The 12,504-nt window shown below is 40.9% G+C and overlaps 2 protein-coding genes across 2 annotated transcripts; one reads left to right on the forward strand and one right to left on the reverse strand.

Moving 5' to 3' along the window:
* Positions 1-63: 63 nt before the first annotated feature.
* LOC306746213 (uncharacterized protein) lies at positions 64-1,695 on the forward strand (the record flags this gene model as incomplete). The annotated part of the gene is made up of 1 exon (XM_079229091.1): positions 64-1,695. The coding sequence occupies one exon, from the start codon at positions 64-66 to the stop codon at positions 1,693-1,695; it is 1,632 nt and encodes a 543-aa protein (XP_079085217.1).
* Positions 1,696-2,144: 449 nt separating this feature from the next.
* rad9a (RAD9 checkpoint clamp component A) lies at positions 2,145-7,539 on the reverse strand. The gene is made up of 12 exons (XM_079229092.1): positions 7,459-7,539; positions 7,280-7,350; positions 7,075-7,148; positions 6,872-6,920; positions 6,266-6,380; positions 5,986-6,085; positions 5,644-5,750; positions 4,117-4,223; positions 3,838-3,902; positions 3,645-3,743; positions 2,832-3,084; positions 2,145-2,281 (listed from the first exon to the last, which is right to left on the reverse strand). Exons 1-12 carry the CDS (start codon positions 7,490-7,492, stop codon positions 2,171-2,173), a joined length of 1,185 nt encoding a protein of 394 aa, XP_079085218.1. The 5' UTR covers positions 7,493-7,539; the 3' UTR covers positions 2,145-2,170.
* Between the last annotated feature and the right edge of the window lie 4,965 nt (positions 7,540-12,504).

Below are 12,504 nucleotides of genomic sequence, written 5' to 3' on the forward strand. Positions count from 1 at the left end.
GCTGATGCAGCTAAAATTACAAAGGTGGAGACGCAGGAGAGTGTATATCCAAGTGAGGAACAGATGATTCAGATGGACATGAAACCAGAGGAGAGCACAGAAACTGAAAATGTGCAACAGACGCAGGTGGACGCAGTCACAACTGAGATGAGCCCAGGCTCAGAGACAGACAGGAAAGTCAAAGCTCCGACTATCAAAGATCCTACAATAGAGACACAACAGCAAGAAGTGATCACAGAGACAGACAATATCTCACAGGGAGATGCATTTGAAGAAAAATACCACAGCAGTGAATCATTAGCAGAAACAAAAGACGAGTCCCACATCCAAACAGAGACAGCAACTAATCAACTGGCACTGACTCAAGAAAAACTCGAGGAAAATGCAACCACACAGGAATCCAAGAGTGAAGTAGTACACATGGATTCAGGACAACACATAGACTCAAAGAGAGAAGCAGAAACATTAATTATGTGTTCACCTCAATGCATTCAACCAGAAGGAGCTGACCTAGAAGCTGACACAGAGACTGAAGCAGAAATACCAGTTGCAAATGACATAGTGACGGAGTCAAGTGCAGCTTTTGGCAAAGAGTGTGATGCAGCAGCATCTGAAACTACACAGGAGGAAGCAGAACAAAGTTTAGATGAACACTCAGAGGCACAAGTTGATCAAACACAAGCAGAAGAAACACCAACAGAAATGGAGACTACCAACTTGATAGCACCTCCACAGGAGGAGGACGTAACACAGTCAGAAGCAAGGACTCAAGCCAGGCCAGATGGGAAGACTAGTTCAGTAGAAACTGAAAAACCTGCACCTGAACAACCACTCAGCCAGGTCACTGTCAGTGCCGTAAAAGAGGAAGAAAACTTAGAAACTGTTCAAGAAAATACAGTAGGAGAGGACGACATCTTCATTTCTACTCAACCAACCGACTCTCCAAATACTGACAGAATCTCAGAAGGCCAAGACAAAGATTCTCGCCTTGTGACAGACCAGGATGAGCCGGTGAACAGCGGCCTGACACAAGCCCCCGGGCAGCGCAGCAGCAGGGCTTCTGGGGATTTCTGCGTCCGCAAGTCATCCAACTCCCGTGGGTCTAGGTTAGCACGTCGGCTGTCTGAAGATCTCTTTATCATGTCAGAGAAAACTAGCCAATCACAATCTACTCCTAATCACCCAGAGGTTAAACCCAGTCAGTTACAGTCCAATCCTGGAGCAGTAAACCCAACTCAAAGTCCTTCTGACGTGACTTCAGAAGTCTCGTCGTCCCCGGGTGCAGAAGTGACTCCAGCGGTTCAGCCGAAACGTTTCGGTCTCTTCCGCAGACTGAGAGGAGAGCAGGCCAAAAAAGCACCCAAAATGCAAATCCCCAAAATCTTGATTCAGGACTACAGTGATGGCACAGGGACAGGGAAGCCGACTGAGGAAGAGGGGGAAGAGAAACTGAGCTCCAGGGAAAGGAGGAGGAGGCGGAGGGACCGAGAAAGAAAAGAGAAAGAGGAGGAGAGATTGAAAAAGAAGAGAGTGAAGGAGCTGGGGAAGCAGAAAGAACAAGAGAGGAAGAAACCACAGACGAGGGGGCAGAGTTTCCAGGTGCAAAGAGAGAAAGGGAGCAGTGATGTGACTCAACCTGCAAAGACTGGATCACAGACGCTCAGAAATCATTCTTATGCTGAATCTTACTTTTGACAAAAAAAAATATGTGTTATCGGATCTGGAGGAATGAGGAGGCGTTTTACTGAGTGCTTCAGACCTCCACATCCTGTCTCATTGGTCTTTCTGTCGTGCGGAAGTCCCTCATCAAAAATCTTCGTCACACTTGAACCTTTTGGCATGTAAATAAATCATAAATAATGTTTACATAATTTGAAAAATATGTTTATTTTATTTAGAGGAGCTTTTTTTTGTTGCACCTAAATCACAAACCCAACGGACTTTGAACAAAAATAAACAGGAAGTGCTTCATGTCCAGTTTCACATAATCTCACATTTTCAAGTCCACCATAAAAATTATAGTCCAATAAAACATTGGAATATCCTGTTCTCTACCGTCTTTGCATATCTTTGCCCATGTAAAAAGAAAACCCTGTACACCACTTGTACAGGCTGGAAAAGGGCTGGAGGTGGCATGTGTGTAAATTAAACAGTCCACCGTCCCTCTGCTTCATTGTACGTCATCCTCACTGTCACTGGCCAACACTTCCTGACTTGTCACTGGCTGCGTGGTCATCTGAGAGGATGGGGGAAGCACCGATCCAAAGAACAAGGAACAGAACTGTGAGAGGAAATAGGGAAGAAAATTATGAGAATGTTTTCTATCAAGTAATTCCTGAAGGTTTTATCCAGCCAACTGTAACCTAAAGCCTAGTCCTGACATGGTTTGGATGAATATCACAAACATCTGCTCATGTCATAGACATCTCCAACTGGAATAAGCTCGTAAACGTGCACACCTTGTTTTAGATTAGTTGTATACTTTCAGTCAAGGAGGAAAAAAAAAAAAGAGATTCTCAAGTCTTGGAGTCTGCAGTAGGCTTCAGTCATCGTTGTGCATGGAAACTCACGGCGGTCTAATCCAGGTGGTGCGTCTTGGCACCTGGACTATAAATACATTTAGCAATTTATTGTTTTGATTGTTTGAAAGTAAGTCAGGTTGGGATGAATAAATCAATAACTATAAAAACACAATGCCATATGTAGATGAACAGTTGTTAATATGGAAATTAATTTAGTCTCAGCTCCATCTGACATATATTTAGGGACCAGCTTTTTCCATTTGGAGCATTTTAATTAGTTAATGCATGAATGTGAACACTAAACCATACCTTCTTATTAGGTGGTCTGCCTGAATCGTCTGTTTCCTCTTCCGCCTCCTCCTCTGCCTCCTCACTGTGTAGCCTTGTCCTGACAATGGCTGGAGCACTCGGTTTTGAACATATAGAATCAGCTAATGGGGTTGTGAGCAGACTTGTGGCAGAGGGACCTGGCGCAATACTGGTATCCATGGCGATGAGGTAAGCGTCTATGTCGTCATCCATGAAGTCATCAGGAGGGGGCGGCAGCGGCGGCGTGCATGCTCTGAGGACATAAGACAGGAAGAGAAATATGACATGAACGAAGAAGAGAACGGTAAAAAAAAATCAAAGTCTGAACTTCACTGACAGCACACTTGCATCTAAATTCATGGAAGTTATGAACAGAAAACTGAATTTATCTACTACTCTTGTTACTGTATCATAAAGGTTTCACTGCTCATCCAAATGGCTTCTTCAGTCCTGATATCAGGCAGAAAAACGTTAGCATTTATCATGAATTGGTAGAAGTGACACCGACTAGTGGAGGCAGACACAAATACAGAAAGACATTTTTCTGAAACCTTAACTAGACTGTGCCACAGACCAAATGTTCTACAGCTGGACAGCAGACTATTCCACTCAGAGGATGCCAAAAGTAAGTTGACTTCCAAGAGTGTCAAAGATTGTCGTAATGTCTCTGCAGAGTATCTGCTGGGAATGTTCTGCCTGTCATTAGAACTGAAGAAACCATGTGTATTAATAATAAAGCAATTTTACTTTTACTTTGCATAACAATGTTTCCCCCCACATAATTTCATGCATTCCGTTTTGTGAGAGCTTTACCGTCTAGTGTTGTTTTTACGGTGGTTAGGGTCATCAGAAAGCGTGGCCAGCACAAAGTTCCCCTCTAGTACACTGTCCATTACTGAAAGCACTACAGGGCTGACACACACACACACACACACACACACAGTTAATGTCAATACATCAAAGTTACAAAAGTGATACACTAACATCTATATGTGAACATGTTTACCTGCCCGGTTCATCGAAATACATAGAAATAGGGAGACCAGTAGACTCTGCAAACACTAACAAACCCTGGAGGAGAGATGACAAAAACTCACTGAGAAAAACCTCCTTGATAAGTTAATCAATTCAAGAAGTCTTTCTTTTTTGTTTTTAAATGATCAACCACAGCATATTTTTAACTGACTTCCCTCAGTGTCATTTCTCTCAAAGGAATTCTCTCCCTCTCGTAAATTTCACAATCTTCGCCTTCAGACTAATCCATTCCCCCCCGCCCCCGTCTCACCCGTAACTCCTTCAGACAAAAAGTGATGCTGTTGTGAGCTTGGACAGCAAAATGTTCAAACTCGTCTGAAGCCAGACACAGCTCTGTCAGCATGGCTTTAGACTGGTCTGAGAAGGAAACAATGGAGCAAGAGAAGCAAAAAGAAAAGTAAGAGTGAATGGAGGGGAAAAGCAGAAACACATTTTTGAATAAACAAATTATTTGTCTTATATTCCATTGCTGCTAGCAGAGTTGAGAAGACTAATGACAGCCATGACTAGACAGTGCAATTCTGCTGTTCTGCCTTTCTACCACACAGGGGCACCACTGAACTCCTCTTTCAGCATTATTTCTCCATGTCATTAACAATAATTAATATAATTAACATAATAGGGTTTTTTTCAGTAATACAAAGCTTCGTTAAAAACCCAACGACTCTTTGCGCCTGTGGAATTAGTAATGAACTAATTAAACAGACAGTAAGATATGTATTTTGGTAACACTTTATAATAACTACACGCTATTTAGCATTAGTAAACAATTAATTCATCATTTATAAAGCATTGTTCCAACATGAACACTCATTAGTAACTCATTAGTATGCAATTCATAAATACAGTTTTACATGTTGTATTCTTGATTAATAGGCTTGACTATTATGCATGATTGGGTTTTCATACTTTATAAATGGATTCCTCATTTGTAATTTAAGTAATATATATTGCAAATCAATTAAGTAATATATTATAGTATTATATTACTATTATTAAGGACATATAGATGATGCACTAATGGTTAACATGTGCTTTATAAACATGTTTTAACACAGCAATTCATGATTAATTCAGGTAGTTACTAATCGTTAGTTAAGTATTAGTTAAGTATTTTGTGTGACCCCATCTAAAGTGAGGACTATCTATGCCTTACAAAGCATTTATAAATGACATTGAAATGCCAGCAGTGCCTCAAAGCTAACAAAAGTATGTTATCTTCTTAACAGAAAAAGGAAATAGACACAACACAAGGTGACAAAGAACATTAATATGATGGTGATGGGGGGGCGATGCCCGTCCGTGGCACGATTGGTGAGTATGTTTTTATAGTTTGCTGGCACATACATATTATTGATTATGAGTAGCAAACTAGTCACAGCTAGCTAGCTGTGACTAGTTTGCAAGCTAGCCAGCTAGCAAGCTTGTCACTAACTAGAGTTCCTGAGACAGCACACGCCACCTCAGTTGCAATTAGACCAATCCAGGTGATAGCTAGATACTCATAATCAATAACATATACGTGCCAGCAAACTATGAAACATACTCAATACTCGTGCCACTGAGGGGCATCGCCTCCCATCACCTGGTCAGCGTTCTTTCTGGCCTGGACCAGAAAGACACACGGTTAGGCTATAGGACACGATCTTCTTTATTCTAAATTACTTGAATATCCGATGTAAGGTTAGTACAATTTGTATAAGTAAACAGTGCGTTATGACTTTGTAAAACGCAGTATACAACTTAACTTTGTAACTTCTGAAAAACCTAGAATCACCTGCTTCATCCTCCACATGGTTCCTGACCCACATCCGTTCATCGCTCACTGACACCGTCACTTCTTCAAGAGACGGAGGAAAGTGAACGACTGTGTCCACCAGCAGCCTGAGATCAAGAGAAGATGTAAGTGAATAACAACAAAAATAAATAAATAGCGACATACATTTCCTTTATTTGGAAAAGTTATTCATTAAATTTAACCAACCAACTGTATCAGCTTCCAAATCACAAATTTCTCAAACACCACTTACAAGGCAATTGGCAAACCACAAAGAGTTCAAGTCAGAAAGAGAAAGAAAGATTAGATCTCTATTATTTTGGTAAGAAAGATTTCACAGACCTGGGATGGGATCTGAATACATTTGCATAGCTGTGTTTATCAAACACAGCCTGTAAGCTTTCACTGTCCTGGAAAGACAGGTTATGTGTCTTCATGAGGCCTGCAGAGAAAATACCAACACGAACGCTTTGAGTACACAAGCACGTAGAATGCAATCCACAGAATGAATGACGAGCTTAAATTACTCAAATATTTGTCTGGATAAATAAGATGTAATTCTTTTGAAATCATCAACAAAAAGCATTGTGAATTCTCTGAGCAGGAAGTGAAGCACAGATACCGTGTTTGCAGTGCAGGGTGAAGGTGAGGTGGTTTTTCTGCTCGTCCAGCTCGATGTGACACTTTTCCACCGTCTTCTCCAGAGTCGTTACAGACTTGAATACGGCTTGCACACTCTGACTCACACATAGAGGAACATATGAAGAGGGGGGAATAAGACCATGACTGTGAATGTGCACTGAAATATTCCCGTAATAACGAAATTAAGCCAATACTCTACAATGAAGTTGCCATGACAACAACATTTCAGTTACATTTAAGGAAATCTTTGGACATGTATTGCATCTCCAAAACTATACGTTTGCACAACACTCTTTACATGTGACAATATAACTGGTTGGTGACACATGCCATGTACAACTGTTTAAAAAAAAAAAGGAAGCCAAATTTGAACAAAGAAAACAAGGTTGTACCACAGTAGCGACATAACAGGAAAGATAGTCTTTTAGATAGTAGAAATTGATTCATTAATTAGATTCTGCTCTAAATAATTTAAACGGGAACGCAAACATGACCAAACAAAAGAAATGTGACACATAATGTGACACATAAACTGGTTAAATAATTTAATTAAAGATCCATAGCTCATCTCTTTCTCTCAACACACCTTTATTGCAATCTTGCAGCGGAAGGTGTGCCCACTGGGGATGGTGTACCTGCACAAGAAATGGGAGATTTTGTTGGCTTAAAGCTCCTATTATAAATGACACAATAAATATGATGTTCAGTGACTCACTCTCTCTCTCTCTGACACACACACCCACACCCACACAACACAGTGCCGTTTATACACAAGCACACAGTCTGCACCTGCTGAAGAAGAGTGGTGCGAACAGGAAGCAAGCATATGCCGACCGGGAGGAGTTCACAGACCGCAGGGCCAGCTACAAGAGAGAGAAGAAAAGGCAAATTAGCATCATCCATTGACGCAAAGCTCGCACCAACAGGAAGTAACAAGACTATATGCATGGCAGGAGGAAGTGTTTGTGTCTATGACAGTATCAGAGCAGCTCACCCCATCTTCCTGAGGCTCCACATAAAGCTCATCCCCGATCCTGGACAGAGAATGGATGGCTTTGGCCAGCACTGTACGGTACATACACACACATATACAACATCATTAATAGCCAACTATTGTTGTTTACTGAATCTCTAGTTGAAGACAGGTTTGAGAAGGCAGGAAATGTGTACTACCTTTCACGTTTCCTCCCGTCACAACGCAGTCCATCTCAATAAACTAAAGTTTGATAGCGTAGGTTACTACTTTTCTTTTAAGCTAGCAAAGTTGGCTAAAAGTTAGCCGGAACTAGAGGCTAAACACCACCAATAACTGAGTCAGTAGGGTTTTAATAGTTTGCACATCGAGCAAGAATCCTCCTAGTACCGAAAACATATTCCGTTTACTTAACGTTATAGCTCTACTCTCTTACGTTATATTTTCAACAGCAGTTCGACTAAGCGGCATCTTTGCGTTGTTTACGCCACCATTACCCGCGTCCTTACTGAGGACCAATCAGAGAGGCTGAAGGTCAAAGAGGCGTGGTTTGAACATGCGCATGCGCAGTATGTTTCTAAAGCGGCAGTTTTTTGGTGACAATATAATACAATTCATATTTACTGTAACCTACTTTTACCTCCATTAGTGTTTTAAACACTAAACATATGCATTTGTATACATCAAATTGGCTCCACCTCCATCAATAACATTAAAATACTGCTTCCACATGACTGAAACAGTAATGATAATCCAGTAATTTCCAATAATCTAACAATCTGACAGAGGACATTATGGATGAGTACTTTTTTTAATACTTTGAAGAGAATACTTTTGTACTTTAATTTATGAAAATATTCGAATGCAGGACTTTTCTTGTCACAGCATTTGTACATTGTGGTGGAGAGAGAGAGAGAGAGAGAGAGAGAGAGAGAGAGAAAGAGAGAGAGAGAGAGAGAGAGAGAGAGAGAGAGAGAGAGAGAGAGAGAGAGACTGTCAATGCAAAATTATCTCACCTCACTGGTCTTTCTCGTTGGCCTGCTTTAGAGTGGGAGGAACGCTGCCACACATCGTCTCTCCTCCCATCACCGTTGATCTAAATGGCTGTTGGTGAAGAGGTGTAACTAAAACAACATTTGTGCACTGAAACCACGGACATTTGGTGAAAGAGAAAACACACGAGAGGACTAAAGTCAGGAAGAGTTTTGTCTGGCTAGGCTTTGCCAAAACAACACAAAAAGAGACAGACTGCTGATGAAACTTTTGTGGACTATGGAGGATTGGAGCCAGTATGAAAGCAAAGCATACATGAGAAGAATTACTAATCTAGCTGAGGAATTTAAACCGTAAGAGATGGACCTGTCATGATTTTTACGTTAAGAAACTTAGAAGAAGATAATGGAAAAAGATTGGAATATGAAAACAAAGGGAACTCACCATCACAGGTATCTTAAGAGCTGATTTGATTTTACACACAGCTAATTTCTTCTGTCATGGACTCCAGTCTCTTTTTAAAGCGACATATTACATAAGGCTGTGTGGAATCTATACCTGTTTAGCGGACTATATTGTTGTGTTTACACTCATTGTTGAAATGTTTTTCTGTGAATCTTGGATTTGATAAACAGCAGTTCTGTTAGATGTCTCAGTCAGATGAAACAAAAGACAATCAAGCTTTGCTGCAGTCCATGCTGCAGAGACTGAAGCTGCAGCCGGGAAAAGAGGCCCAGGAATACCTGCACACACCTGTGTCTACCGCAGCTGCTTCTGCATGGGGGCAAGATGGAGAAAGAGGAGCCTCCAACCTCCAGAAAGTAAACAGCAGTCCTGTAAATGGCTGTGAGCTTGGTACCAATGGTATCCTCTCAAAAGAGTTTGGGATCTCTGCTGCGGAAAGTCATTTCATGCTCAGAAGTCCGGGAATACAACCACTGGGTCAAGGCTGTGAAGTGGACAGGGGTCTTATTTCCTCCCACTCCCAGAAAGACAACATTGATGCTGACACGGGTGAGGAAAGGGTGATGGGACAGGCCACTCAGCATGCTATCACCCCAACAGGAACGGGGCAGCTGTTTCCTGCTGAATCACGTAAGGATGCTGATATCACTTTTTTTGAGAGGACTGATAGGCCGAGGTGGAGTTCTGGCGGTTCTGCAATGACAAGGCCCATCTCGAGCAATAATGATGATGTCACAAGCACGGGACAGAATCAGAACCAGGACCAGAGTTTTACGCCCAAAGTTTACATGTGGTCCTTAAATCCCAAAGATGCAAATATTGCCACACAAATTCAAAAGAATGAAGCATTGCATGTGGTAAACGGAGGATTTGGAGCTTTGTCCAACAATAAGGACACGCAGATTGTTGCGACAAACAGCGGCTCTATAAGAAAACAACTATCATCTGAGAGTAAAACGAGGAGATGGACTCAGAAGATCAAGGAGAGATGGAGGGACAGGCCAGGGAGTTTTGGCTATAAAGGGAAAAAAGAAGGAGGAACAGTAGACCAGAAGAGTAAGCAAGGACCTGAAGTGAGTAGTGGATTTTGATTTTACTTCGTCAAAATTAAGAACATTAACTGAAAAGTGAAACTGCAACTTATTTATTTAGCAGATTTCACCTCAAAACCAACTGACGACAGCAGACAATGTCATCAACACATCAAATATGGTGGAAGAAAGAACCCTTCCTTCACTCAACAGCAGTGATCCCAGTAACACTCCTCCTGCACACACAGAAGACGGCACTATCGAAGGATATATGAGGTAATCTGAAAACACATTGTCCTTACGACTGTGTGACTACTGAAGTCAGCAGACACAGGCTAAAAGTCCTCACAATCAGGTTTTTGTTGATTCGTCTCTCAGCCAGGAGTAAGATATGTTAAGTATGTTTGAGACGTTTCCAAGCATAGCTGTAATATTAGTTTGGGCTGATTTATGTTTTGTGACAAACACACCCCTGTCACTGACAGCTTCTGTCATCAGCCATATTCAGTCACACTTAATAAGTCTCATAACTGCACAGCATAACATAAATGCCTTAAAGGAAACAGCTACATGCTTACATACACACAGAGATCCTCAATCACCCTTAAAGATGATTCTTGAGGATGAGTCTTTCAATGTGTTTATTCCTACCCTGTCTGTACTCGGCACCAATCCTATTTGTTCAGACTGAAGACTCTATGGCTGCAAAGACTATACTTTTAAAATGGCTGAGCTCAGCTGGGCACTGTAGTTTATAGCAAATGTGACTCAAATGGGACTCGATAGAGCATTTGTTGGAGAGTAATTTCAGCCGTGGATTAATACACACATAGTGGACTAGTGAGTATTTACAGCAGCAGCAAGGTGTATGTGAGACTGACTCAAAGCAAACCATGTTTCTATGTTCATTATAACAAAGAAATATGCCACCAAGTACAACCGAGAGGCTAAATGATGTGTTTATAATAGTTTTTCAACAATGGCTCTATGGCCAAAGGAATAAACCAGCAATGTCAGGCTTCGGCTGCAAAATCTAAACTTTTTAAATGGCTGAGCTCAGCTGGGCACTGTAGTTGTGCAAATGTCAGTCAAACATGAGTAAACTGTGCATTTGTTTGGGACTATTCTCTGTGGGGATCGCTTTCCTGCACATAACACACAAAATAAAAATAAAACAAGATAAAACAAGCAAAACATATACAGATTATATCCAACAAAAAGCAAGGACAATACAAAACATAACACTTGGTATTCATTTGATATATATATATATATATATATATATATATATATATATATATATATATATATATATATATATATATATATATATATACTGTATATGTATACAAAATTTAAATGATTGACAAACATTTGGTGCTTTAGTGACTATTTACAGGCGTGTGTGGGATTGATTCAAATTGAATACAATTGACTTGACTTGAACGTTCATCCTGATTTTGAGGCTGAGGTAATTTAATGTGCTGCACTAACTTTACAGAATCTATTCTCTTGTTCCAGACCAACCAGCAGCAACTTTGAGTTTGGCCTGGGCTCCTTTAGCTTGCTGGAGGAGATCGTCACGGGTCAAGAGTGGGCAAGGTTCCTAAACCCCAACCAATCAGCCAATCAGAGACCTTCAGAACTCAATATCCCATCAAATCCTAATGATAGTAATCAATCATCTGTGATTTTGAATCAACAAGGAGGTGTGAACAACCAATGGGACTTCAAGGGAACTGAGACATCCCCAGATTTAGATTTCAGCAGGGCACAAATATCGCCTGAAGCTTTCCAACCTGTCAGCATGGACGTTTCGGAAGGAAAACAAGCTGCAGTATGGAGCTTTTACAGCGAGGCCGATCAATCAGAACCAATGGAGCATGGACAAACCCGCAGACCTCCTTTGTTTGTAGAGGTTAGATTTAAATTCTAATGCTATGTATTATTTTAACAGGTATCATTTCATTAAAAATCTGTTCCTCTAAAAATATAACCAAAATGAAAACACCCATGAACATGTCCTACACTCTAATGAATTGTATTTTTGCTCATGAGTTTGTCACCATGTTACCTTTAATTTTTTTGCAGCCTAAAGTTATTTTGGAAAACTTAGTGCTGAAGAGCAGAGTCCACCTCAACAGGAAGAGACAGCATCACTCAGCTCATAGAGACGAGGCGCTTCACATGGAGGGAATAAGTGATGGAAAAGAGGCAGACAGAGGTCAGAACAACTGAATACTCTGTCTAATCACATGTTTCAAGCAAGAGAGTTTACAGAGGTTATGTTAGTTGGTGCTGAAAACTCAATTCTCTTGTCTCTCATCTCACAGAGGGGTTCATATCTTCACTGAGCCAAGCAAGCAACCACGTGATGGAGACAGGAGAGTCACGGCGTATTCGCCTCATGCCTTTATACGTCTTAAACTCTCCTCCCACATCTCTCTCTCCATCTACTCCTCTTGCTCCTGCACCCCGGGGTGTCCTCAAACACAGCATCTCCCAGGATTCACATTCCTCAATGGAAACTGTGACAAAAAGGGTAAGTTGACAAAAAGTGAATTTGTAGTACACTGCCTCCTGGTGGTAGAACATGTAAAGATACAGTATGGGAAGTATCAGTGTGTTGAACACTGATACTTTCTTTAGAAAAGTAAGGTATGTTGTTTTCTTGTACTCTATCTGCAAATCCACAGTATACTATAGATTATATATTATATATATAAGTAGTTTATGGAATTTGGAGATGGCATATGT

The sequence above is a fragment of the Taurulus bubalis genome (assembly GCF_910589615.1).
Source record: "Taurulus bubalis genome assembly, chromosome: 13".
Lineage (NCBI taxonomy): Eukaryota > Metazoa > Chordata > Actinopteri > Perciformes > Cottidae > Taurulus > Taurulus bubalis.

Excerpts from the sequence above, each read along its gene's own strand:
- rad9a (XM_079229092.1), bottom strand. The coding sequence starts at position 7,492 with ATGGACTGCGTTGTGACGGGAGGAAACGTGAAAG. Across the intron at positions 7,149-7,279 it reads TGGAGCCTCAGGAAGATGGG|CTGGCCCTGCGGTCTGTGAA; the intron begins GTGAGCTGCTCT and ends TCTCTCTTGTAG. Across the intron at positions 6,921-7,074 it reads GCACCACTCTTCTTCAGCAG|GTACACCATCCCCAGTGGGC; the intron begins GTGCAGACTGTG and ends TTTCTTGTGCAG.